General features: G+C 58.9%; 1 protein-coding gene across 3 annotated transcripts in view; it reads left to right on the top strand.

The window, feature by feature from the left end:
* The window catches only part of FIBCD1 (fibrinogen C domain containing 1), a 40,418-nt gene extending 13,409 nt beyond the window's left edge, over positions 1–27,009 (top strand). For all 3 annotated transcript variants that reach the window (XM_055351359.2, XM_031014918.3, XM_063696803.1), the window contains 5 exons: positions 2,968–3,127; positions 3,483–3,619; positions 15,535–15,631; positions 21,776–21,955; positions 22,864–27,009. In XM_055351359.2, coding sequence (XP_055207334.2) covers positions 2,968–3,127; positions 3,483–3,619; positions 15,535–15,631; positions 21,776–21,955; positions 22,864–23,123 — 834 coding nt within the window. In that variant the 3' untranslated portion in view covers positions 23,124–27,009. The remainder of the gene's footprint in view (positions 1–2,967; positions 3,128–3,482; positions 3,620–15,534; positions 15,632–21,775; positions 21,956–22,863) is intronic.
* The last annotated feature ends 871 nt before the right edge of the window (positions 27,010–27,880 follow it).

The following is a 27,880-nucleotide window of genomic DNA, read 5'->3' as shown; positions in this document are numbered from 1 at the left end:
CATCAACGTCTCCTTATTATTATAGTAGAAATTGTTTGTGAGCTGAAATTTAAACCTATAGGGAGCCACCATGCCACTATTGAAAACTCCCTTTTCTTTTTTTTTTTTTTTCTCTTTTTTTTTGAGACAGTCTTACTCCGTCACCCATGCTAGAGAGCAGTGGCATGATCAGGGCTTACTGCAACCTCCACCTCCTGGGCTCAGACAATCCTCCCACCTCAGCCTTCTAAGTAGCAGGCACTACAAGTGTGCACCACCATGTCTAGCTAATTTTTTTGATTAAAATTTTTTTGTAGCGAGGTCTTGCTATGGTGCTCAGGCTGGTCTCAAACTCCTGGCCTCAAGCAATCCACCCACCTCGGCCTCCCCACGTGCTAAGATTACTGTGTTGGGCCGAAAATCCCTTTTCTGGTAGGAGTGATAGGCCTATACCATGTGCTGGGCTCCGCGTTAATAGGCACTTTGCAGCCCCATAACGCCAGGAGGTTGGTACATTTGTTATCCCATTTTATTTTATTTTAATTCATTTATTTATTTTTTGAGACACGGTTGTCTTGCTCTGTCACCCAGCTGGAGTGCAGTGGTTCGATCTCGGCTCACTGCAACCTCCGCCTCCCAGGTTCAAGCAATTCTCCTGCCTCAGCCTCCTGAGTAGCTGGGACTACAGGCACACACCACCACGCCCAGCTAATTTTTTTGTATTTTTAGTAGACACAGAGTTTCACCATGTTGGCCAGGCTGGTCTCAAACTCCCGACCTTAGGTGATCCACCCAACTTGGCCTCCCAAAGTGCTAGGATTACAGGTGTGAGTCACCACACCCAGCCTTGTTATCCCATTTTATGGAGAGGCAGACTGAGGCTCTGAGTGGCAGGTGCCTGTGCAAGCTCGCTCACACAGCTAAGCAGTGCCGGGGACAGCAGCTCTGACACCACTACCTCTAAGCACTGTCCAGCCCTCCCCTGATGCGCCTCTCCAGCTCAGCAAGCAGGGACTCACTTCCCCATTAATTCGGGGCATGTTTATATGTACATTTTCAACTTTAATCATCTGCTGGTTTAAACAGAGGTCTTCCCTGCCCGTTAGCAAGAGGGAGGAGACCGTGCCTGAGTTTTTTTTAGTGCATTGTGGCCGTGTTGACTCAGATAAATGGGCAGTACCGGTGTGACTTAACCAAGTGATCTTTGCCGCACACACATCGCAGGGCGGTCCCTGCCTACCGTCTTCCCTCCCGCCCCGGTTGGGGTGTGCTGCCTGTGTCCCTCTGTGGGGCGTGCCCAGTGGAGCTCGTCTACAGGATGCTGCTGTGAAACCCAAACGCTCTGCCTGCCCATCTCTGCTCCTCTCTCCCCTGGCCTCAGCCCTCACTGAATCACCTGCTCAGCAGAAGAGAAACTGACAGGGAAACTAAAAGCTTTGCAGGGCCCCTGCCTCTGGACGAGCCAGGAATCATATTTTGTAAACTGCCGGCACTGTATATTTCTATTTTCCTTCCACGAATTGGCTATTATCTGGCAAGTGACATGTTAGGTGTATAAAGACCCGGCCGGCTCCATGCTCACTGGCTGGCCAGCTATAGCTTGCCCACTACCCCCTCACCCTCCACGTGGTCCTGCAGCCTCCTGAAGCCCAGGGTGGGGGCAAGAGACCTCAGACCCTTCAGGCACCCAACACAGGCAGAGGCGCTGGGGGACAGCATTGCGCTTGCCAAGCTCCAACCCCAGGGCTGTGTTGGAGGGAGGGGCGAGGGTGAAGGATGGAGAACAACGGCTGAGCTCCCCAGCCCAGGCTCTCCTGAATCCCCCCGCTCAGAGAAACAGGGCTCATTATCCTGGGTTACAAGGAAATGGAGACATGGAGAGATTCGGACACTGTTCCAGGGTCACGCAGCTAGTGAATGGGGGAGGGACTGGAGTCAAAACACAGACAGTCAACACCAGAACCTGGGTCCAAACCACTGCCCCGTCCCCACCCTGACCCTGGTCTCCTACACAAGAACACAGCCCCGGGCCCCTTTCCTGCCAGCCCGCCCTAGGGAAGTGGCCTGAGTCCTGGTCCCTGCCCCCAGTGCCATCCTTCACTCTCAGGGATCGCTCTTTCGGGGCCTCAGTTTCTCCATTTGTCACAAGAGATGACAACCTTAAATCCTCCCTCTTTGCAGCACAGTGGGGGACCCAGTGAGGTCATGGACATCGGAGAGCCCCAGAAACTCAGAGTGATGTTTGCATGGGGAGTGGGGGTGGGATGGGGGAGCCTTGTTGGTCCAGAAGCCTGGGGGGCTGCGCAAAGGCTCCTGTGGCCTCCCCAGCCTCAGGGCACCCCTCTGTCAAGTGCAGATCAATCACTCCTACCTCAGCAGCCTTGCTCGGGATCGGAAGAGGCAGCGGTGGGGATGTCTGGTAGCCTGGAAGGTGCTGTGGGAACTTGGTGTGCTGAGTACCCGGTCGGTCCTTGCCGCTGTGCTGGGCACCTCCCATGTGTTGTCACTGGTCCCCATAGCAGTTTGGCCAGGCCAGGGGAGACGAGGCGTGGTGAGGACATTCGCCCCTAGTCATATAACTGGCAAGTGGACGTGTTGGGCTCAAGCTGGATTTGCCCAACGCGGGGCGCTCTCTCCCCGCCTGGCACGGCCTCCTCCAGTTTACTCTTCCCTGGGCCGAAGAGATGGCCGAAGAACGCAGCCTGGGGCAGCAGGGGTGGCAGGTGCCTGCTGGAGCTTCCTTCCCCTCCCGCCTGCTCCCCGGCCCTCCCAGCCCTCGAGGCCCCAGAGCACAGGCTCCATCATAGCCTGGCTGGCCCCTCAGACCACCTTGGACAGGGACCCAAGGGGCAGGGCAGGGCGGGGCCTTGAGCCAGAAGCCCACCTCTGCCTCAGGAGAGGGCCCACTCTGGCCAGTGACCTGCTATGTGCGCCACCCCACCCCCAGCAGAGCCTCTGCCCCCTCGGCTCACCCCCTGTGCTCCGCAGCTTCTCTCTGAGAGCCAGGGCCACATGGCTCACCTGGTGAACTCCGTCGGCGACATCCTGGATGCCCTGCAGAGGGACCGGGGGCTGGGCCGGCCCCGCAACAAGGCCGACCTTCAGAGAGCGCCTGCCCGGGGAACCCGGCCCCGGGGCTGTGCCACTGGTGAGTGGGGCAGGGGCTGCCTTCCTCCGGTGCCTCGGGTCCCAGCTCTGGGGAGCGGGGAAGTTGGGGTGAGGGTTCCCCAGCCATGAGACTCCAGGGCCCGACCCTACTTCCATGTGGCCTGCGCTGAAGCCCTCTCGTCCATTCTCCAGATGAGGAAAGTAAGTCCCAGAGAGGGTGATTCTCTCACCCAGCCACAGCAGGGAGTGGCAGAGCCAAGGTCGGACTCCAAGGCCGGTGCTCTCTCAACCCCATGGGACCCCACATGCGTTATTGATGGACAGACAGTTTGGCCAGGGGGCTGGGCAGGAACGTGCTGGGGCCGCAGCCACCCTGACGGCCTTGCCTGCCTCAGGCTCCCGGCCCCGAGACTGTCTGGACGTCCTCCTAAGCGGACAGCAGGACGATGGCGTCTACTCTGTCTTTCCCACCCACTACCCGGCCGGCTTCCAGGTGTACTGTGACATGCGCACGGACGGCGGCGGCTGGACGGTGAGTGTCCCAGGCTGGGTGGGCGGCAGGGCAGGCACCGGGGACCGTGAGGCTGTGTACCTGAACCCGGGCATTCCGAGCAGCTTCCTACCCAGCCCTCCACCATGGATCTGTGGACTGGCCCTGCCCCGGTGCCCTTCTGCCTGGCCTGACCCCACCCCTACAGAAAAGGGGAACAGGGGACTCTGTGAGCTGACCCTGGGGTACCCAGTCTGGAGCGGACATTAGGCAGGAGCCACCTTGGGCTCCCTGAGATCCCCAGCTGTGGCTCTTCCAGCAGGGGGTGGGGCGGGTTCTAGGCAAGTTGGGGTTTGGGCCTAGGACGACACATGGCAGCAGGAACCTATTGCTAACGTGGGTTCCAGGGCTGATGTGTGCGGGCGCCTGGCTTTTTGAACTACCCAATACACGGCGCGTGTGCAGAAGAGAAAGGAGGAGTGTGGCTGCTAGGAGCAGAGATCCCCCACGGCTATGGGCTGACAAGAGCTGTCTGATTCCTGCACCTCCTGGTTCCTGCCTGGGTGGGAAACAAAAGCGAGATGTCCCAACTGCCAGTCATAGGGCAGGGGCGGGACCACCCAAGGTGCTGGGAGAATGGGGCAGAGGCCCTGCTTTGAAGATCAGGAGGACTGGCTCTTTAAGGCTTCTCAGCTTCACATTTCATTTCAGTTGGACAGACATTTTTGAGCACCTACTGTATACTGGGTTCCGGGGAAGCACAGAGATGGGGAAGCCCCTGTCCCAGTCCTCCCGAGGAATTTACACGCCAGGGGGCATTGGGGGCGGAAGAAGTCACTGTAGCAGAGGGGAGGGTAAAGCTTCCTGGAGAAGGGGGCATTTCTCATGAGCCATTAAAGCAGGGAGGATTTCTGAGTGCGGGCAGGAAGGAGAAGGTATTCCAGGAGGAGGGGGCAACCTAACGCGGCTACCAGGGAACATCTGAGGAGCAGGGCCCGAGGGATTTGTGGTGCGTGATGAGATGAGGCTGGAGTGTTCCAGCCCCAGGCTGCAGGGTTGGGACACACAATCGGGAGATACTGGGGGTGTTGAAGAGAGGAAGACGGGATGGGGACTGTGCTTCAGGAGAGGTGACTTGGCGGTGTGCATCCTTTGGCAGTGGGGAGAGGGACGGGGAGGAGGTGTTTCGACCGTTCAGTCCACAGGTCTATGATGAGACCCCGACAGACAGCAGATGTCAGAGAGGCGGGGAGCCTGGAGGTTCCACGCTCCGGCCCTGTCATCCACAGGCTGCCCCAGGCATGGCTCTGAGTCCTGCTGTGTGACCTGGGGCAACTTACCTCGGTTCTCTGAGCCCCCGTTTCCTCAGCTGTGAAATGGGGATGCCCACCTACATCCTTAGACCTCTTAACTGCAAGCACAAGAAAGTGGGGGGCTCAGCTGAGAAGAAGTGTGCTGGAGAGAGACTGGGAGGCAGGAGATGCCAGTCAGGCCTGCTTAGCCAGGAACAGAGACCCCAGACCAGGCCCGGGGGTGGGCCGGTGAGAACCCCACCGCCCCAGGGCTGCTGCCACTGAGTGCAGGACGCATCTCGCCTGGGATCTTGGTGTTGACTATTTTTGGTGTATTGATGTCTAGGCCCACAAACATCTGGGGGAAGGGCTTAACATCAGAGAAAACAAGTGACCGAGAAACAGGAGAGAGGGAAGCCTCTTGGCGGGGAGTTTTTGGGGGAGGCAGGGGTGCAGGCAGCCTGGGTCAGTTTTGAAAGGGGTCAGCGGTCCCCAGCAGAGGCAGGACGTGAGGAGGCCCGCACAGGCGGCCGGTGGAGGGACGAGTCCGCCAGCAAGGCAGAGCCTGCTATGTTAGGAGCCAGCGTGAGCAGATGAGAATTCCCACAAGACCCCAAAGACAGACACGTCTCTAAACCTGTCTTGAAGCTCCAGAGGAGAGCTTTTAAAAATGTACTGGAGCTGCGTCTGGGGGATAGAAGCTCTTTTGTTTTCCTAACACCAAGAACGTCTGAGTTATGACATTTGCTTCTGGGAACCCCTTGGCGGGCGGAACAGTGAGAAGGCACCAGCCGAACCCAGAAATCAGAGTTCAGGGTCAGGACAGGCTTAATGAAAGATCAGGACGCCGGAGCGGGCCATGCGTCTTCCACTCTGGTGGACGTGAAGCCAATCTCCCGGGAAGTCAATCAGGATTTGGGCTGGGAGGCGGGTCATTCCGACGGCCTCAGCTTCAGGGGCGATTGGAGGGGAGTCGATGAGGAAATCCCCGCCAGCCCTGGCGCTCAGACACCCGGTTCCGGGGGCCCTGGGAGAGAGGCCATTCTCATCTGAGAAGCGCTTGCCTGGCCAGTGAGCGTTAATATCCATTTGGGCCTCCATCAGAAGCAATCTTTTCCCAGGAACCTCTCGACATCTGTCAGGATCACCCCCCGCCACACGGAATCTGTCAGAAACTCAGTTTTTGTTTGGGAAGGAGCTGGCTGCCGCCTCTCCAGCCCCGGATACCATCCATCCTCATTAGACTCCCTGTCCGAACTGCCAGGCCTTGAGCGCCAATGCCACCTGATCCTTCCTGGAGGACAGGGCACCTGGAACTGTGCCCCGAGACCCTGGGGCTGGACTGAGACCCTGGGGCTGGACAGTCTCACCAGAGCCTGCTTCCCGGAGGGACCTGTGTGGGCAAGGGTGGAACTCAGCAGCCTGTCCCCAGGGCCACTTTACAGTTCATACACCCCTGCCCCCCACCCCCGGCATCACGCCAGTGCCCTTCAATCCCTGGAGGCAGGCAGGGCAGCCTCAGAGAAGGCCAGGGATGTGCCTGAGGTCACCCAGCAGCCTCCAGGCCTCCCACAGTGGCACATGCTCATTCTCGTGTTCAAACCTTGAATGCCTAAAGCAAGTCGGGGCCAGGGAGGTCAGCAGCGACGAGACAGCTCAGCGGGCTCCCAGCCTGGTGGACAGAAGGACAAGGAAGCCGACTTGTGCCAGGGATGGGGAGCCCCAGGGCCCAGAGGACAGACCCCTGTTCCAGTGTAGAGGGTGGGAGGAGTGAGGGGCAGGGAGACGGTATGGCTTGTTGGGGGGCCACGGTGGCTTGGTGCTACTGGCCTATCTGGTTTAAGGAGGTTTGGGTCCAGGACAAGGCAGGGGAGGCGGCAGGTGATCCTCAGGCCCCATCATCACCCCCATCACAGGTCCTGCCCTTCCGTGGCAGGAGTCCCAGGGGCAGGGACCACACCCTCCTGTGGCCATGTTAGCTCAGGGTGGGCACCGCACCTGCACACCCTCGGCACTCTCTAAATGCTTGCCAGATGATGGCTGTTGGCACCCTTTGGCTGTGTAGCTTTACCTCTGTTAAGTCTCGCTTTTCTCATCTGTAAAATGGGTACCATATAGAGCCGCTCAGCAGATGGGGACAAGTCAGAACCCTTCACAGGCTGCTCACCTGTGAGGAGTGACAGGGAGCGGGGCTGGGAGGGAGTCAGTGCTGAGCCCTGGGGGTTCCCTGTGAACACAGGATCTGGCTCTGCCTTGTAGCATCTTATAATCAAGGGGAGGCGGGGTGGTAAAAAGAAAGGCCAGATGTCCTTATTCAGAAGGTGCTGAGTGGGATGAAGCCAGCCATTGCCAGCCCACAGCCCCCACCCCTAGCGCCCCTGGCTGTGTGAGATGCCAGGGTCACGTCCCTTCTTGGAGGGCCGCTTGCTCATCTGTCCAGTAGGGCGGCCCTCTTGCCTGCCTTTCAGGGCCTGGGGAACGGGCTGGCTGTGCCCAGAACCTGCAGGTGGGCGGAAGGAGGGCCCCTGCTCAGCCTCAGCGCCTGGGCTCCCCGCCCCCACCCAGCCTCCCTGCCCTGCCGCACAGTCTTGTCCCCACTGCAATCTGCCGGGGGCAGTGCTGCCCCCCAGGCCTGACTGCCAAGCCCTCAACATTGCATAGTCACTGGCCAGGGTCACACACTTGGGGTCCAGATCAACATGTCCTTCAGCAGGGACTTGGAGTGGCCATGATAGGACCCTATACCTACCTGCTCCGCTCCCAGGCACAGCCAACGTCCCCCAACACCACGGTGCCAAGTGGCCCAAACCCTGTTCTTTGCAGCCCTGTTCTCCGCCAGGTGCTTCCTGTGTGCGAGGTCAGCCAGTTCACATCTGCCTGTAATTGGTTCCCCTGGAAAGGAGCCCCCACATCCCCCCACCTGAGCTCTTTAGGCCAGGAGGAGAATCCTGCCCTCACATGGAGAACATCAGAGGAGCCCAACAGCAGGCTCAGGCTCGGGGAGGGATGAAGAGCTCCTGGGGCCTCCCCAGGTGCCAGCCTGGACCCCTGTGCCGGGGAGGCTGAGCAGCAGGACCTCGGGGTCCAACAGATGAGATGTTAGCTCCTTCCTACTTGGGCTGCAGCTGCGGCCGGCCCTCCTTGTCCCAGAGGCAGTGGTGGCAGGGGATCTGCTGTGACATTGGTGGGCCACAGTGTCCCCACGCTACTGCCTGGCCCACACCCTGCCTGGGGAATGGTCCTCAGAGCACACACACATTCATAATGGCGAGGTGACCGGTGACCGGGGACAACACCCTCACATTTCCTTCGTTCATCGTGCAAAGAAAGTGTGCCTCCGTGGGGAGCAGTTTGGATTTTTCACTTTTGAACAGAAACGGGACAATGCACGTGCAGGGCCCAGCCCGGCGCCCGCCGTGGCTCAGCACCCGAGAAACAGCAGCTTGGCAGTGCTGTGCCAAGAGCCGGCAGGCGCCGACTGCCAAGCCTGGGAACGACGGCAGGGCGCCAAGCCTGGGGGTACCATTTTCAGTCAAAAACAAGGAGTGGGTCCGATTTCCTTCTGGGCTCAGCAGCTGGCTCTGCAGGGAGGGTGGTGATGTTGGTTAGGCCTACTGTGCGCCGTCCGTTTATGCATTGACTTGATTGCCTCTTCCCCACCGGCCCTGCGCGGGCTTATGCAGAGAGAAACAGACTCAGAAAGGTTCTGCAACCTGTCCGAGGTCACGTGGCCTGTGAGAGGCAGTCAGGATTTGAACTCGGCAGTCAGGATTTGAACTTGGCAGTCAGGATTTGAACTCAGCTCTGCCTTGTTCCTGACTGAGCCCAGAGGCCTCCCTGGGGGCACTGCCCAGAGGTGTCCAGAAAGGAGTTAAGGAAAAGCCAGACTCCTGGGAATGCCGCAGAGCCGCCCCAGGGCTGCCTTTGAAGGGCTGCCGTAGCTCACACATCCAAGTTCTTTGTTCTTTAAAAACACGCATCCTCCTCTGCCAGGACCCCTCTGCCCCCCTCCCAGAATCACCTGATCAGAAAGCCCGGGAGGCTGGGAGAGGCCACAGCACCACAACCAACACAGTCCTGTCTGTAACTGGTTTCTGCAGCAGTTTGATCACAGTCTAGGAAAAACCGCAGTTGCTGCTTCCAGGGGGCCGTTCTAAGGCATTGGAGACCCTCTCTCCCAATCTCATAGGGTTTGGACCCCCCCCCCCCCAATTCCTTGGGTTTCAGCTCCTCTGACCAGCTGGCAAGGCTCTGCTTAATGTGCTATTCAGCCAGGCATGTCCTCCTCCAGGGAGCCCTCCCAGATAACCACCTCCAACTGCCCCAGCAGAGGGACTCACTCCTTCTCAGGGTTCCCAGCAAGCTCTGTTGAATGCTGTGCACCAGCACATTTAATTCTCATCAAAACTTTGTGGGTTGAGGCTTTTATAATCCTGGCTTTACAGATGAGGAGACTGAAGCCTGGGGTTTGGAGGAATGTGCCAGGGTGGGAGCTGCTCTGCCCTATGGCTGCTGGCTTGTGCGTCCGTCTCTCATGGGGCTGTGAGCTTTGAGGGCCAAGGTCATCCCTGTGAGCCCGAGCACACACGGGGTGCTGTGCAGGAGCCCTTGTTTTGCAGGGGAGAAGCCACGTATCCTGTTGGCTGGAGTCTGGGTAGAACTCAGGTCTCCTGGGTGCCAGCCCAGGGAGCTCCCTGGGACTGAGCGTGCACTCTCATCCCCACTCCTCTGGCCATCTCAGCCCTGCGCACCTGGGTTGCCCACTCCTCCAAGCCTCAGTCTTCTCATCTGCCTAATGGGAGCACCAGTCGTCCCTCCAGGGCTGTGGCGGGGAAGGCCGTGGTCATCCTCTAAGGCACTGGCCGGATGCTAGGGTGACCACAGAGCCCAGCTCAGTGCTCAGGACGCTAGCTGCATGTTCTGGGCACAGTGGCAAAGCAGCAGCTGGTTGGTCAGGGTCTGTTTGCAGAGGCAGCCCTGGGCGGGATGCAACCTGCGGAGTGTGAGGCTGCAGTGGCCCAGAGGCATCTCCGCCTCCCTCGGTCCCCAGGCCCCATCTGACAACACAGGGCCGTCGGTGGCTGCTGCCGTCTTCCTTCCTCCACGTCCAGAGCCGTCACTCCTTCCTTTGAACCCGCGCAGCACCATCTGCAGGACCATGTGGGCCCAGCTCTCCCTTGGCAGAGCCCCTCTAAGCGGCACTTCCAAGATGCGCCGGGCGGCGGGCTTCTGAGAATCCGCACCAAGAAAACATTCTCTGTCTGTCTTCCCACTCATGGCATCTGCCCAAGAGGCCGCGGCTGCGGCGAGTGTTTCTACTCAATCATTTTCCAGCCGGGACCCAAGAGAGATGCCCCCCGGAGCTGGACCAATTCATATTTTGGCCTGAAAATGAATCAGTAATTTTCGTTTCCCTACCTTTTGCTCCCCGCCTCCATTTTGTTTTGTTTTGTTTTAAGACGAGGTCTCACTCTGTTGCCCAGGCTGGAGTGCAGTGGTGCGATCTCGGCTCACTGCAACCTCTGCCTCCCAGGTTCAAGCGATTCTCCTGCCTCAGCCTCCCAAGTAGCTGGGATTACAGGCGCATGCCACCACGCCCAGCTAATTTTTGTATTTTTAGTAGAGACAGGGTTTCACCATATTAGCCAGACTGGTCTCGAACTCCTGACCTCAAGTGATGTGGCTGCCTCAGCCTCCCAAAGTGCTGGGATTACAGGCGTGGGCCACCGCGCCCAGACTCCCCACCCCTTTTTGCCCAGTGGGGATTCACGTTTGGTGGGTGGGGCAGAAAGAAGGGGAAGTGGACGCCTGGATCCTTTCCTTGCTTCCTCCCTCTGTCCTCCCATCCCACTGGTCCTCGCTGTGTAATTAAAGCCTTCTGTGCTTGGCCACATCCAGGCATCTGGCGTCACCAAGGTCCAGTGTCGCTGAAGCTGTTTGCCAGAAATACAAAGCCACAGCTGCAGTTTATCCTGGGCTCAGAGTCAGACTAAACATTCCCCCACGCAGGGGAAGCTGGGAGAACCCACCTGACGATCTGGGCTGTGCTCGGCACTTGCACTAGTCAGGCCACGTTGGGCTGTCATTGGCTCGAGTTCGGGGCAGGGTTTCCAAGCCCGAGATCCTAGCACAGGGCCCGGTGCAGGCAGTCACTTGGGGTGTGAACCAAGAAATCAGGACAGCCCGTGGCAAAGGCTGTCAGTGGTTCCCAAACTGCGGGCGTACTCCCTGGGCCACTGGCAAAATCAACTGAATGGGTTTGATCAACGTTATTTTTTCAATCAAATAGAGTGGAATAGAACATGATAGAAAATAGTGCACTAAGGCTGGGCGCGGTGGCTCACGCCTATAATCCCAGCACTTTGGGAGGCCGAGGTGGGTGGATCACAAGGTCAGGCGTTCAAGACCATCCTGGCCAAGATCGTGAAACCCCGTCTCTACTAAAAATACAAAAAACTTAGCTGGGTGTGGTGGCAGGTGCCTGTAATCCCAGCTACTCAGGAGGCTGAGGCAGAGAATTGCTTGAACCTGTGAGGCAGAGGTTGCAGTGAGCTGAGATCGTGCCACTGCACTGCCTGGGCGACAGAGTAACACTCTGTGTCAAAAAAAAAAAAAAGAAAAAAGAAAATACCTATGCACGTCCTTCTGCATTAAGCTAAGTCTGGAGTCTGGATGCGTGTGCCTGTGTGGTGACGTCGGCTGCATCTCTCTGGGACATGGTCAGTCTGCAGGTCACTTCTCCAAGGCCAGACCACAGATGTGTCTTGGCGCCTTAAGAGCAGGTCCGCAATCCGTCACTGCACACATTAAAAGTGCCCACGTTGGCCGACAGTTGCTGCAGTTTATTTTTTTATTTTTTTGAGACAGAGTCTCGCTCTTATCACCCAGGTTGGAGTGCAGTGGCGCGATCTCGGCTCACTGCAACCACGCCTCCTGGGTGCAAGTGATTATCCTGCCTCAGCCTCCCAAGTAGCTGGGACTACAGGCACCTGCCACTACGCCCGGCTAATTTTTGTATTTTTAGTAGAGATGGGGTTTCGCCGTGTTGGCCAGGCTGGTCTCGAACTCCTGACCTCAGGTGATCTACCTGCCTCGGCCTCCCAAAGTGCTGGGGTTACAGGCGTGAGCCACCGCTCCTGGCCAATTGCTGCAGTTTCTAAGTGGGTGTTGATTCGGGCTACATGGACAGGAGTGCCGGCCATGTGTGATTTCAGTGTCCTTCCTTGGGCAGAGGCAAAGGCAGGGGGCCAGGTGTGCTCACCCCAATTGATCGGCACCAAGGAGGAGCCCCGGGGGATGGTGGGGTCACTGTAACTGGCACCCAGACTGAGAGGGCAGTGGGAAAGAGGGGGCCGAGGACTGTGGGTGCAGGGACCAGCTCTTGGCACCAGAAGCCTGGGTAGAGGGGCACACTCAAGGCTACAGCCATCCTGGTCAGTGGACCTGCCACCAAGCGCGAGTGTGGACATGGTGTCAGGACATTAGCCTTTGGGCGCTGGTGGCAAGGGTAGGTCCAGACTGTCGTGGGACTGAGGGCACAAGATGTAGTCGGCCCCCGCTTTTTGCTGCTCACGGCCACCTGGCCGCTGGCCAGTGTCCGAGCTTCGGCCCTATAAGGGTGGGGTGCCTGGGCTCAGGGAAAGGGTTTGGGGAGGGACATGGGCACGCAGAGAGCACGCAGCCCCTGAGCTGAGTCTCGACTGCCCATCATCCCATCAGCTGGGACGCAGGGGCAGGAACAGCCCCTCCCGCCACATCCTGAAGAGTCAGGGCAGGGCTGGGGTCTGGCGAGTTACGTAAATGGCAGCATTGGTTCCAGGCGTCCCAGTGGTGGGAGTGAGCGCTGGAGGCAGAGCCTGGGGGATCATCTCGGAGGCTGTGGTCTGGGCTACCGGGGCTTCTTGCTCTCATTCTGGATGGTTCCTCTGAACCTTTTGGAAGAGGCACAGCTGGGCACCTGTACATCAGCTCACCCGCCCCTGGTTGGGCACGCCCACTGGCTGCTGGGGTCTCCCCACTACCCCCACTGTGGCCTACTTCCCTGCATTTCCTGCCCCGCCCAGCAGGCTGACACAGGGCCCAGGACCGTGCCCCTCCTCCAGGGCCACCCTGCTGGGCAGACCTGCTCTCTCCCCAGCCCCCCAAGTCTGTCCTGCCTCTTGCACGGTTGGGGTCCCCTGAGCACGGGTGTCTCCTCTGTTTCTTTGCCCTAAGGTCCCCAAGGGCAGAACCGTGACCTTGTACCCGCTGACTTGGCTTTTGCAGCTGGTGCCTGGCAGGAGATGCTCGGTGGAACATCTGTGTGAATGAGAGGCTGGGACAGACCCCTCAGGAGGGCTGGGGGAGGGTGGAGGCCAGAGTCCGGGAGAGGAGCAGGGGAGGCAGGAGCTCTCGCCCAGGCCTGGGCCTCCGTGCTGTGGTTCGCCATCCAGCTGGCACTTGCTGAACACCTACTATGTGCCAGGCCTGAGCTTATTCTCGGTGGATGGTCATAGCCTGGGAGGAAGGCGTGGCTGTGATCTCTGCTTTACAGACGTGGGTGCTGGGGCCCGGAGAGGTGTGGGGACTTGCCAGGGCTCTCTAAGGCAAAGCTGGGGCCCTGGAACCCAGATCCACAACCACTGGGCTCCCCTGCCTTCAGGAACTCCTTTGTGGAACTCCTTCAGCACTGAGCATGCCCAGGTCCCCAGTCCCCAGGGCAGAGGCCCAGCCGACGGCCAATGCCAGCCAGGCATCCCAGGGGGCTTCAGGCCTGCCGGTCCCTCTCGCTCCCCTCCTCCTGCGGAAACAGGCTCCTACTGCCCGCTGCCTTCTCAGGGGAGCGCCTGAGCTTCTGCCAGGATTAGGCCTTTGAAAAGGTGCGTGCTCAGGGTCCCAATATGCGGCCATCAATACGGCTCTCCACCGCTCCTCAGATCTCCCTGAGCCTGATCGAATTTCGTTCCACCCCGAGCCGGTCACTCCTGAGGACTTTCAGATTTCAGAGCTGGGCCAGGTTTGAGGCAGCAAAGCACGAAAAAGGAGGTGTCATCTCCCTCCAGCTCCCTGACGTCAGAGCTGCCCAAACGCCGTGACAGACACGTCCCCGAAGGCTCAGAGCAGGGCTCAGAGCATCGGCAAATGCTCACACGGCAGACGCCTCAGGTCAGACCGGGCATCCGGGCAGTTCCGAGCGACTGAAATCAGGCTGCTTAGTAATGAAACTGGCAGCTCGCCGGTGCCGCAGCCAGATCTCTAACACATCAGACTCTGACACAGATGGAGGCCGGCCGGGCCGCGGGAGCTGCCTCGGAGAATAAAGCAGGGAAAGGCTTGTTAAACAGAAAGAGGGCTGGGAGGGCTGGGGAGGCCAGCCGGGACGGATTGTCAGCGGATCCTGTAAATACTCCAGGCAGCTCTGGCCCGGACCAGCGTGGTACTTATTTCAAAGCAATTTAACCGATGGGATTCCTGACTCCCAAATCAAGAATGTTATTAAAATGAAGAACAGAGACAGCCCGGGCGCTCGTTGGTACCCAAGTCACACCCCGCTGACTGTGGGCTCCTCGTCCTCCCCTGAGCCATCGCCTGGACTCCGGTTTCCCAGCACCCCGACCCCTGCCCAGGCTTGTTTTGGGGAAGGGGAGCTTATTGAGGGATGGGGCTCTGGAGGCCAAGCCTGGGGTGTGTAGGGGGTGCTCTTGGTTCTTAAAAACTGGAGGATAGACTTGTTCAGTTTTGTTTTGACCTGGAAAAGATATTAAGACCCTGCCCCCCCTTTATTTGACCATTGGGGAAGCTGAGGCCCAGAGCAAAGTGCTGGAGATGCCCCCAAAGCCGGCTTTCCTCCACCCCACCGAGATTCCCTTTTTTTTTTTGAGACAGAGTTTTGCTGTCACCCAGGCTGGAGTGTAGTGGCATGATCTCGGCCCACTGCAACCTGCGCCTCCCGGGATCAAGCAATTCTCCTACCTCAGCCTCCCCAGTAGCTGGGATTACAGGTGCATGCCACCAAGCCTGGCTAATTTTTATATTTTCAGTAGAGACGGGGTTTCACCATGTTGACCAGGCTGGTCTCGAACTCCTGACCTCAGGTGATCCACCCACCTCGGCCTCCCAAAGTTCTGGGATTACAGGCGGGAGTCACCGTGCCTGGCCCACCCCACCTTTTTTTTTTTTTCTGAGAGAGAGCCCAGGCTGGAGTACAGTGGCACGATCATAGCTCACTGCAGCTTTAACCTCCTGGGCTCAAGGGATCCTCCTGCCTCAGCCTCTCAAGTAGCTAGGATTACAGGCATCCACCATCACACCTGGCTAATTTTTAAATTTTTTGTAGAGACGGGGTCTCACTATGTTGTCTCGAACTCCTGGGCTCAGCCTTCCTTGCTGGGATTCCGGGCATGAGCCACCATGCCCGGCCTGGAATTCCTCCCTGAGGAGCCGTCTTGGGGGCCTGTGGGCATTTGGTCAATCCCACCTTGAGCCACCACGAGGCTCTGGAGCCTCTGCTGTTTTCCAGGCCCTGGGCCGGGGGCTGTTGCGGGAAGTGGGCAGCCAGGCCCCTGCCCTCCCGAGAGGGCAGGTTGGGAGCAGGGTGAGGGGAGTCTCTGGGCGGGGTGGGCCTAGGTGGGCTGAGAGTCCTGGGATGGTCGGTGCCAACGCCCCATCCCCATCTTCCCTTTGCAGGTGTTTCAGCGCCGGGAGGACGGCTCCGTGAACTTCTTCCGGGGCTGGGACGCGTACCGAGACGGCTTTGGCAGGCTCACCGGGGAGCACTGGCTAGGTGAGCACCCCACCCACCACCCGGCCTAGGTGGGCCTCCCCCCCTGCCTTCCGGACACAGTTGGGTCCCAGCTGCTCCCTGAATGGGTTTGGGCTGGGTTTCCCTGGCCTCAGCACACCTGAGCCAGCTCACAGGTGTCATGCATGAAGGTGACAGGCATTCAGAAGGAATGAGGCCAGACATTGCCAACGGAAGTGTCGGCGTGGTTGGGCTCCCAGTGCTCATAAAGCCTGAGGGTCCCACATGCCCTTGGAGGCCAGTTCCTGCCGGGGTCACCCTGGGACCTGCTGGCTGTCCTGAATCAAACTAGCTTGGGCAGGTGGTCAGCAGCATCCCAGGCAGCAGGAGGACAGAGGAGGACCCGGCACCACCCTGCCCAAGGGTGCCAGGGACACCAGGCATGGAACTCCCAAGAGTGGCCAGTGGTGCTTAGTGTGTCCAGAATTGGTGGGTTCTTGGTCTCACTGATTTCAAGAATGAAGCCGCGGACCCTCGCGGTGAGTGTTAATAGCTCTTAAGGTAGCACGTCTGGAGTTTTTTTTCTTCCGATGTTCGGAGTTTCTTCCTTCTGGTGGGTTCATGGCTTAGCTGGCTCAGGAGTGAAGCTGCAGACCTTCACGGTGAGTGTTGCAGCTCATAAAAGCAGTGTGGACCCAAAGAGCGAAAGAACAAAGCTTCCACAGTGTGGGAGGGACCCTGAGCGGGTTGCCGCTGCTGGCTGCCGCAGCCTGCTTTTATTCTCTTATGTGGCCCCACCCACATCCTGCTGATTGGTAGAGCCCAGTGGTCTGTTTTGACAGGGCGCTGATTGGTGCGTTTACAATCCCTGAGCTAGACACAAAGGTTCTCCACCTCCCCATCAGATTAGTTAGATACAGAGTATGGACACAAAGGTTCTCCAAGGCCCCACCAGAGCAGCTAGATACAGTGTGTTGATTGGTGCACTCACAAACCCTGAGCTAGACACAGGGTGCTGATTGGTGTGTTTACAATGCCTCAGCTAGACATAAAGACTCTCCACCTCCCCACCAGACTCAGGAGCCCAGCTGGCTTCACCCAGTGGATCCCGCACTGGGGCTGCAGGTGGAGCTGCCTGCCAGTCCTGCGCCATGTGCCTGCACTCCTCAGCCCTTGGGTGCTCGATGGGACGGGGCGCTGTGGAACAGGGGGTGGCGCCTGTCGGGGAGGCTCGGGCCGCACAGGAGCCCATGGAGGGGGTGGGAGGCTCAGGCATGGCGGGCTGCAGGTCCCGAGCCCTGCCCCGCGGGAAGGCAGCTAAGGCCCAGTGAGAAATCGAGTGCAGCGCCGGTGGGCTGGCACTGCTGGGGGACCCAGTACACCCTCCACAGCCGCTGGCCCGGGTGCTAAGTCCCTCATTGCCCGGGGCCAGCAGGGCTGGTCGGCTGCTCTGAGTGTGGGGCCCGCCAAGCCCACGCCCACCCGGAACTCCAACTGGCCCGCAAGCGCCGCACACAGCCCTGGTTCCCATTCGCGCCTCTCCCTCCACCCCTCCCTGCAAGCTGAGGGAGTGGGCTCCGGCCTTGGCCAGCCCAGAAAGGGGCTCCCACAGCGCAGCGGTGGGCTGAAGGGCTCCTCAAGTGCCGCCAAAGTGGGAGCCCACGCAGAGGAGGCGCCGAGAGCGAGGGAGGGCTGTGAGGACTGCCAGCACGCTGTCACCTCTCACCAGCCAGGGCTCCTGTTTGGGCCTGGAGGCAACCGCACGCCTTCCTGCCACTGGGACACAGTCCCTGCCTGGCACAAAGTAGGAGCTCAGAAGGTTCTGTCAATATCATTACCTATGTTTAAATTCACTCAGTATTTTAAAATTTTTGAAAGTCCTTAACATTTTTTTAACATTTCACTATCTAAACAAAATATTCTAAACAAAACTTCATTTATCTAAACAAAACATTTATCTTAACAAAACATCCTAAAAGAATCACAACTTTGAGGTCCTATCTACCTATATATATTTGGGAAGTGGCTATGGCTTGAAATGAGGTGGATTTTTCTGGTTGTTCTTGAGATATAATTTACATACAACAAAATTCCCTGTGTGGAAGCGTATGACCCCGTGGTTTTTAGTATATTCAGAATATTACAACCATCGCCACTGGGTCCAGAACCTTTTCTTCACTCCAGAAGGAAACCCTGTACCCCCGGGAGCAGTCACTCCCTTGCAGGTTTTGAATATACATGAAACGCACAGGTGCTGGGGGATGTGTGCCCCGAGTGTCATCTGGGCGGCCTTGAATGCCCCACAGTGTCCTCCTGCACTTAAGCCCCCCGGGTGTGTGCAGACATCCAGGGAGTTCCACAAGCTGTGGGGGTTGGGGGTGAGGGGCGGCGGGGGGCGCCTTGGGTGGGAGGGAGGGAGAGGGTGAGAAGGGTGTGGACATCTGAGGAACTCCCCTGCGATCGAGCAGGGTCAGAGCTGGTAGGGAGGCTTGGGCGGGAAGGAGAGGGTGGGCCGGCGTGCTTGGCGGGAAGCACCACCTGCGAGGCTGAGAGCGCAGGTCTGGGCACCAGCCAGGGTCAGGAGGGCTCCAGGCCTGTAAGGATGTTCAGTGACACCCCTGGAAGACGGGGGGGCGGGGGCCCCAAAGGCAGGGTTGGGGTGGCGAGGCGGGGCCGCCCCTCTGTGTGCATGGAGGCCCCTGGGCAAGATCTGCCACCCATGCCCCCTCCTCACCCGGGCCCACGAGAGCAGGGCCCTCTCTGACCTGCCGTGCCCTGGTACCCAGGGGGTGCCGACAACAGGGAAGGTCACACCCCGTGTGGACTTCATGCCCACACCCCGTGCTGACTCCCAACCCACTGAGCACCCAGCTACACGCTTCCCATGCATCGTCCCCAAAGCCTCACACCCACCTAGTTGGGGGCCCTGCTGTCATCCCCTCCTTTTAGAGATGAGGAAGTTGAGACTTAGGAAAGGGAGGCCCCTTGTCACAAGCCTGCGTGTGTTGGGGTTGGGGGAGCCCCAGCAGGGTCTACATACTGGCGCCCAACCCAGCTCGCCTCATCCCCGAACCTGGTGGGTGGAAGGAGGGGAGATGGGGAGACCCTGCCTCAGGCTCCCCAAGCGGGGGGTAAAGATAAGGACAAGGCGGCAGGGCCGAGGCATGCCCTCGCCACCACCCACCCCCTGGAGCAGCGGTGATGCCCGTGCTCATGGTATCTTAATTGAAATCTATCAGCAGCTGCAGATGATGCGGGAGGAAGCATTTAAGCAGGCCCTGATTCCAGCATCCTGCAGACGAGCCCTGACAGGAATGTCAACAGCGCCGGTCCCTCCTCTGCCGCACCACCCTCCCCATCCCCTCTCAATGAGTGCTTTGTCTTTTCCTATTGAGTCATGGAAGCTCTTTATATATTAAGGTTACCGATCATTTGTCCAACACATGATAGGTATTAACTTCTGGCCATTTGTCTTTCAGCTTTTTCTTTTTCTTTTGTGGGGTCATGTTATTATTTATTTCCTAGAAATTTAAGATGTTTATGCACTCAGTTCTGCCACCCGTTTCTTCGTATCTTTTCTGGGTTTTAGCCCCTGCTTTCCTTTCCTTCCCTTCCTAGTTTTATTTTTTTTTAAGTCTCCTCTATTTTTTCTTCTGCTTTTCTTTTTTTCTTTTCTTTCTTTCTTTCTTTTTTTTTTTTGAGACGGAGTCTCGCTCTGTAGTTCAGGCTGGAGTACAGCGGCATGATCTCAGCTCACTGCAACCTCCACCTCCCGGGTTCAAGCGATTCTCCTGCCTCAGCCTCCCAAGTAGCTGGGATTACAGGCGCCCGCCACCACGCCCGGCTAATTTTTGTATTTTTAGTACAGACGGGGGTTTCACCATATTGGCTAGGCTGGTCTCGAACTCCTGACCTCGTGATCTGCCCGTCTCGGCCTCCCAAAGTGCTGGAATTACAGGCGTAAGCCACCGCACCCAGCATTTGCTTCTGTTTTTCTAGTGTTGTTTTAGGTTGACAGCTTTAGTCCAGCTGGAAGTCCACTGGGGTGGACACGTGAAGTTTAGGGTCTTAGTGGTTTCCTGTCTGTTTCAAGCCATCAGCCCTCTTTCTTGCTCTCGGCGATTTGAGCTGGGAGCTGGTGAATGAGTCGGATCAGGGGCCCAGGGAATCTGGGAAGAACAGCTAACGTGGCTGGGAGCAGTCCTGGAAGGCCAGGGAAAAGCTGGGAGAGCTGGAGAAAGCCAAAGAGCAAGGGCAGGGAGGCGAGGGATGGAGGAGGTGGCGTGGACCCGAGGAAGGACGGAGAGGACCCAGGCCCCAGGTCCCCACCCACCCCTCCCTCGGACGTCCTGCCTAGCAGCCCCCGGGACACCGCTCATGAATTGTCACTCAACACAGAGGAGTGGCTAATGGTGGCCTTTGGGCGCTAATGGCCAATTAGTGGTGGGAAAAGGAATCTTCCAGCATCCCCGGGGGGCCGGTCTCCCTCTCTCCCTATTCCTGCATCGTCTGATTTGTTCTGGGTAATGTCTGAATAGCAGCAGGGATTCGGGGCCCTTCTGCCTGGGTTCAAATCCCAGCAATGCCACTCAGCAGCCGCGTGACCTGGGCCAGCTCCTTAACCTCCCTGGGCCTCATTTTCCTCCCCTATAAAATAGGGAGTAATAGGCACTCCTTCCCCGGGGCCTTGGGAAGCAGCAGTCAGCACCTGGATAATGTGTGCAGTGGGCCAGCCCTGCCAGAAGAGCCGCCCAGGGATTCTGTAATTAAATTGGACTCACTCTAATTCCACTGGATTCACTCATCTGCACGAAGGGCTGAGAATGGTGCTGGGCCCTCGCGAGTGCCGTCCAGGTGGCGGCTGTTGTCATGATTACCTCCCGCCTGCTCTTTTGTGTATGACGCTCTCCTGGCCCCTCACATCAGCCCTGCGCTAGCCGAGCTGGGGCCCAGAGAGGGAGAGTGGCTGCCCTGAGACTCAGCAGCAGGAGAGTCAGGGAGGTGGGGACCCTGGGTGAGACCCTAGGCTGTCAAAGCCCATGCCCTGGCAGGTCCTTGGGGAGGAACGTGGGTCGTGCGGTCAGCTTTGCTGTGACTCCTCCCACAGTGGCTGCTCCTGGTCCCTGGACCTGGTGACTGGGACCAAAGGCTTCTTGTCCGGGCGGGATGGGGGAGGATCCGCACAGCCTCCAGCCGGCACACACTGACCCCGGGAGGTGCGGAGCCGGGGAGAGGCAGGCAGGAGGGAGAAGCGGATGGAATACCACTCGCTGCTACTAACTTGTAAAACATTTCATTAAATGCCCTCTTAATCAAGAGTAACCACACCAGCAGTGAAGCATCTTGGGAGTCTGAGCACATGTGTGTGTATGGTAGGGGAGGCCTGGCATGAGACCCCGGGGATGGGCAGGGCAGAGTTGAGGTGGGGCGGGGACAGCAGGAGGGAGAGAGTAGGATGGGGGCACAGAGCCGGCCTAGAGGGGTGAGGGTGCCGCCAACTCCCTCCCATCCACTAAGCCAGCGCTGGGTAAGCACCATTGTGCCAGGCCCCACCCCAGGCACTGGGGTCAGCAGTGGCTAGGTCGGACATGCCACTGTCACGGGAATTCCGCACTGGTGGGGAAACTGACAAGATAGGCAGCCGGGACTCTGAAAGATAAACACCCACAGGGGCACATGTGTTGGCAGAGGAGGTCCTCAACGCCGACAGGAGGTCAGGCAGCCTTCCAGAAATGAACAGAAGGTAATCAAGTGAGGAGGAGTAGGGACAAACATCCTGGCAGAGGGAACAGCATGTGCAAAGGCCCAGAGGCCAGGTATAGGAAAATGCGAACACGGATCCTGTCTGTCTGGCTCTGGCTGGAGTCTGGGTAAGGGTGCTGTCACCCCCACCTCCTCCCGCCTCCTGCAGTCTTCCCACCAGCTCAGAGCCCCAACGTTTGAAAAGCATCACAGCTCCACTTAAAGGGAACAGAGAAAACCAAACATGAAAACTGTCAGTCCTCAGTGGCTTGCCCAACACAGGCCTGCGGGAAGAAGGAAGTAGCCCAGGGCTGATTGCACGCACTTGCTGGTTGTCCCTTTCTGTCCCCAGCTGCATGAGCTCAGCTGTCATTTATCATTTCTCCCTGGGGAGTCGCTTCCTACGCCCCTCAGCTTCTCCCACCATTTTCCCCCCAACTTCAGGGCTCAAGAGGATCCACGCCCTGACCACACAGGCTGCCTACGAGCTGCACGTGGACCTGGAGGACTTTGAGAATGGCACGGCCTATGCCCGCTACGGGAGCTTCGGCGTGGGCTTGTTCTCCGTGGACCCTGAGGAAGACGGGTACCCGCTCACTGTGGCTGACTATTCTGGCACTGCAGGTGAGGCTCCAGCTGTGGCAGGGATGGGGAAGGGGGGCGACCTGGGAGGATGGAGGACGGAGGAGGTCCTGCCCTCCAAAATGATCAAGGCTAATGTATTTTTCCCCCTTTGAAAGTAATCAGGTTTTTGAAAAATAACAAATATTGATAAACTACCAACCCCACATCACAATCAGAGGCCTGAAACCAATCTAAATTTTTTTTAAGTAATAAATTTTTCAAATTGGAAGAGTAAACAAGACAGAAAAGGGAAAATGTTCTTCCTTACCAAGGATCCCTCAATCCTTGTCTTCGTCAGTTGATTCAGTTGCATGTCATAAAAAATGAGCTTCTGCGAATCTTCTGTTCGTTTTTTCATAATAGTGTTGATTATGCCCTTCGGCCCTCTGGGGTCAGGGTCAAGGCTACTTGCCTCCTCCTCCAAGTCCTGCTTGGTCCTCACCCCTGCAAGGCGAAGCCAGCAGAGCCTGGACTGTTTTCCCATTTTGCAGATAAAGAAACTGAGCCCAGAGCCAGGCATCAGGAGACCCGGGGTTCAGGTCCGCTGGGTCTCTAAAGTGTGGTGGCCGGACCCCCCTGGGCTGGGTTTCCCCTCTCAGGCCGAGGAGGGGGAGGCAGGAGAGGGAATGTGGAAAAGCCGGGGGAGGGATAGAGACCGCCTAGACCCAGGGGCAGCCCCAGGCACGCCCGAGGAGGGACTGCGTGCGTGTGAGCTGCATGGACACACCTGGGTGTGGAGGGGCAGGTGTGCTTGCACGCGTGCACACCAGTGTGTATGAGAGCACGTGCGTACGTGTATGCACTCACGTCCAGGTGCACGTGCAGTGTCTCGGGGTCTGCTCACACATGCAACACCAGTGGGCGTACCCGTGCCCCCCGTGCCCACACCTGTGTGCACCCCTGCGCAGGCGACTCCCTCCTGAAGCACAGCGGCATGAGGTTCACCACCAAGGACCGTGACAGCGACCATTCAGAGAACAATTGCGCCGCCTTCTACCGCGGTGCCTGGTGGTACCGCAACTGCCACACGTCCAACCTCAATGGGCAGTACCTGCGCGGTGCGCACGCCTCCTATGCCGACGGCGTGGAGTGGTCCTCCTGGACCGGCTGGCAGTACTCACTCAAGTTCTCTGAGATGAAGATCCGGCCGGTCCGGGAGGACCGCTAGACCGGTGCACCTTGCCCTTGGCCCTGCTGGTCCCCATCGCCCCATCCCCGACCCCACCTCACTCCTTCGTGAATGTTCTCCACCCACCTGTGCCTGGGGGACCCACTCTCCAGTAGGGAGGGGCCGGGCCATCCCTGACACGAAGCTCCCTGGGCCGGTGAAGTCACACATCACCTTCTCGCCGTCCCCACCCCCTCCATTTGGCAGCTCACTGATCTCTTGCCTCTGCTGATGGGGGCTGGCAAACTTGACGATCCCAACTCCTGCCTGCCCACACTGTGGCTCCGGTGCTGTTTGCCGTCCCCTGGCCAGGATGGCGGAGTCTGCCCCAGGCGCCCTCTGCCCTGCCCGGCCAAACACCCGGCATTATGGGGACAGAGAGCAGGGGGCAGACAGCACCCCTGGAGTCCTCCTAGCAGATCGTGGGGAACGTCAGGTCTCTCTGAGGTCAGGTCTGAGGCCAGTATCCTCCAGCCCTCCCAATGCCAACCCCCACCCCGTTTCCCTGGTGCCCAGAGAACCCACCTCTCCCCCAAGGGCCTCAGCCTGGCTATGGGCTGGGTGGCCCCATCCTACCAGGCCCTGAGGCCAGGATGGGGAGCTGCTGCCTTTGGGGACCCACGCTCCAAGGCTGAGACCAGTTCCCTGGAGGCCACCCACCCTGTGCCCCGGCAGGCCTGGGGTCTGCAGTCCTCTTACCTGCTGTGCCCACCTGCTCTCTGTCTCAAATGAGGCCCAACCCATCCCTCACCCAGCTCCCGGCCATCCTCCTACCTGGGGCAGCTGGGGCTGCCATCCCATTTCTCCTGCTTCTGGAAGGTGGGTGGGGCCCTGCACCGTGGGGCTGGACTGTGCTAATGGGAAGCTCTTGGTTTTCTGGGCTGGGGCCTAGGCAGGGCTGGGTTGAGGCTTGTACAACCCCCACCACCAATTTCCCAGGGACTCCAGGGTCCTGAGGCCTCCCAGGAGGGCCTTGGGGGTGGTGACCCCCTCCCTGAGGTGGCTGTCTCCACGAGGAGGCCAACCCTTGCCATTGACCGTGGCCACCTGGACCCAGGCCAGGCCCGGCCCAGCGAGTGGTCAAGGGACAGGGACCACCTCACCGAGCAAATGGGGTCAGGGGGACTGGGGCACCACACCAGGCACCACCTGGACACTTTCTTGTTGAAGCCTCCCAACACCCAGCACGCTGTCATCCCCACTCCTTGTGTGCACACACGCAGAGGTGAGACCCGCAGGCTCCCAGGACCAGCAGCCACAAGGGCAGGGCTGGAGCCGGGTCCTCAGCTGTCTGCTCAGCAGCCCTGGACCCGCGTGCGTTACGTCAGGCCCAGATGCAGGGCGGTTTTTCCAAGGCCTCCTGATGGGGGGCCTCCGAAAGGGCTGGAGTCAGCCTTGGGGAGCTGCCTAGCAGCCTCTCCTCGGGCAGGAGGGGAGGTGGCTTCCTCCAAAGGACACCCGATGGCAGGTGCCTAGGGGGTGTGGGGTTCCGTTCTCCCTTCCCCTCCCACCGAAGTTTGTGCTTAAAAAACAATAAATTTGACTTGGCACCACTAGGGGGTTGGTGGGAGAGGCCGTGTGACCTGGCTGCCTGTCCCAGTGCCACCAGGTCATCCACATGCGCAGATGTCTGCAGTGCTTCCTTCTGCCGTGGGCCCAGGCTGGACAGGACCTGGTCCCTGCCCTCTCGGTCCTCAGCTGGACGCAGATACAGCCAAGAGTCAGGCAGTGGCAGCCTAGTGCGGCCGGGGTGGTGGATGGAGCAGGCCAGGTGCGGGGCCACAAGGGGCAAGATGTGGGCAAAATGACCACATGAGATTCAAAGGGAAATCCCTTCTTGGCTCCTCTTCCCACCATCTAGAAGCCAAGGGAGCCCACCCAGACCATCTGGGTCCCCAGAGCACCCTGTCACATTGCAGGGCCTGGGTGGGACCCGAGTTCTCATCCCAGGAGCCCCCCACCGACAGGCCCCAGGCGGGAGCTACCAGCCTCCCCATGCCAGTGACTGCGCCAGTGACTGCTTAGAAAGTGCCAGCGCTTTCTGATGTGTCATCAAACAAACTCCTGGTGAGTGTGAAGTTAATGGACTCACAGATGTGTGGGTGCAGCAGGAGGCACCAGGGCCCTCGTGCCAGGGCTTGGCTGCGGAACAGATGCACCATGGCTGGGGCCTGGCGAGGGGCCGGGGGCAGGTGCAGGTGGCCTTTGGGAGCCTGTGGTCCAGGTCCCGGCAGCATCTGTCCTCAGTGGCTGGCTGCACTGGAGATGCCTGTCCCTTCTAGAGCCCTGTTACTGCCCTAGAGCACCAGCCCGTCCCAGACCAGGAGAGGGCACATGGCCCTACTAAGCACCAGCTGAATGGGCACAGAGCTTGACATGGTGGGGAGGGCCCAGGCCAGCACACCGGCCCCACCCTCCCCAGGGGCACCTTCAAAGGCTGGCACTGGGGAAAAACGGTCCCTGCGCACCTGCTCCGGGCCACACCCTCTCACCTTAGCCCTGCAGAGCCTACAGTCTGATACCAGTGCAAATGGCTGTCATCTGAGACAGGAGGATGGGGATGCTGGGAGAGCCCTGGGCGAGGGACAGCTCGAGACCTGTGGGCTGAGTGACCAGGCCAAGGGCTAGCATGTGCACAGGGTCGCCTGGGACCCACAGGCCCCAAACCGTCCCCCGGGGCCCAATTTGAGGGTGGATGCCTGCAGCCCTCCATCCCACAATGCCACCTGACTGAGCCTCCTCCTGCTGCTTCACTTGAGGGGAGTAAGCTGAGTGGGAGGGGTCTCTGCATCGCCACACTGGGACCTGGAGGCAGCGCACCTGCGCCGTTGCTTCTCCACGTGCACAGGTAGGTTTTGTGGCTCAGCCAGTGGCCTTCCTCCTTTCCCCTAAACTTCGCACACATCTCAGAGAGTTACACCAAAGGCCACCCAGCTGACTGCCTGAGCACCAGGGTCCAGAGGATGGAAGGAACCTTGGTTTCCATGCTGGTGGCCTCAGCACATTCAGCTGGAGAACAGCAAAGGAACAGAGCTGTGAGCCGTTCTCAAACAGCTTTCCCCTGCAGCTGCGTGTAAATTGGTTTTATAATGTTTGTCTTTGGGACAAAAGCTGTATCGCCAGTGCCCACCTCCTTCTGGTGCCCCTTACCCTTCCTGCCACCTGTCCTCATCCACACAGGCCTCCGGCTGGCTTGGCTGGGGCCAGAGCCCTGGAAGCTGGGAGCCGGGGTCTCTGGAGGCCCTGTCACCCAGGGGCGTGTCTGAGCAGGCAGAGATTTGGAGGATTGTTGAGCCATCTCAAACCATGAGGACGCTGGCTCCAGGGAGGGGAAGGAAGAGGAGAGGTACCGTTTGTGTGAGGTGGAGGGACGGGACATAAAGAACGCCTGTGGCCAGCGGCAGACCCGTCCTGTGACTTCAGGAGCAATGCACCGGCAGGAGGACCCAGCAGGGGACACACAGAACCCAGAACAAGGAGACAGGACACTACGCTTTGGCCTCAGCGGACCGGGATTCCCCAGGGCCTCCATTTCTTCATCTGCTTTCAGAGACAAGGATGTCCCCAAACTGTGTGGCCCAAGCAGCCGGCAGGACTTGGCAAACCCGTAGGGCTGAGGTCGGGCCTCGGTGGGATTTGTAGGGAGTGTCGGGAGCTCTGGCTCAAGGCTGGCCACGTTGGCCCCTCATGCGCTGACAGGTGTGTCTGACTCGGGCCACACAGTGCTGGCCAGGGCTGCAGAGGGAGCTCAGAGGGCCAGCACAGCGACTGGTGGAGGAAGCCTGGTATGGGAGCGTCGCTAGGCGAGGCTGTCAGCACTTGGTGTCTGTGCGTTCTGTCTTTAATAAAGTCTCGTGGTGACCCAGCTCTGGTCTCTGCCTCCAGCCCGACTCCACGCCTCATGTCAGAGCTTGAGTGGATCAGATACCCACGTGTTCCAGGACTGCCTCTCGCTCTGTCTCCCCTGAACTCATCATTTATTTTTAGAGACGGTCTTGTTCTGTCACCCAGGCTGGAGAGCAGTGGCACCATCACTGCCCACTGCGGCGAACTCCTGGGCTCAAGCGATCCTCCCACCTCAGCCTCCTGAGTAGCTGAGACTACACGTGCGCACTACCACACCCAGCAATTTTTTTTTTCTACTTTTTGTAGAGACGGGGTCTTAGCTATGTTGCCCAGGCTGGTTTTGAACTCCTGGGTTCAAGCCACCCTCCCACCTCTGCCTCCCAAATTGCTGGGATTGCAGGCATGAGCCACTGCACCCAGCCACCATTTTCATTAGAGCAGCCAAAAGGCATTTCCCAGATAGCTCTGGACCCACCGGGGCTGCTCAAGACCCTCTGACTGGGCCAGTTCTGGGCTTTGCAAAGATGGCCTGGGCCTGGTCAGGCGGACGCAGGGCCTGCCTCCTGCACAAGCTGCGCCCGGTGGGGTCGGTCCTCCTGGGGTCTGGGCTCTGGAGGATGAACCCGGGGCCTGCTGCATCGGTGCATCCCTCCCGGGTCCCCGGGGTGATAAACTATCCGGTGGGTCCCTGTGGCTGGGGCTAGAGTTCCAAGGAACTGAGACACTTTATTGAATGAACAGTCCCCCATGGCTATTTATTCATAACATCAATTTGAGGCTTACGGATAAAACAATCCCTGGAGTTTATTTAATAAAATCCAGTATTTATCGAGTGCCTGTGTTGGAGGTGCCGCACGGGGCCAGTAGAAAGAGCGGCAGTGGCCTTGCCCTGTGCTCGGCCTCCGTCTGGC

The sequence above is a fragment of the Gorilla gorilla genome, chromosome 13 (genome assembly GCF_029281585.2).
Source record: "Gorilla gorilla gorilla isolate KB3781 chromosome 13, NHGRI_mGorGor1-v2.1_pri, whole genome shotgun sequence".
Taxonomy (NCBI): Eukaryota; Metazoa; Chordata; class Mammalia; order Primates; family Hominidae; genus Gorilla; species Gorilla gorilla.
Note: the sequence above shows the minus strand (reverse complement) of the source record. Positions and strands in the feature narration are given on the sequence as shown.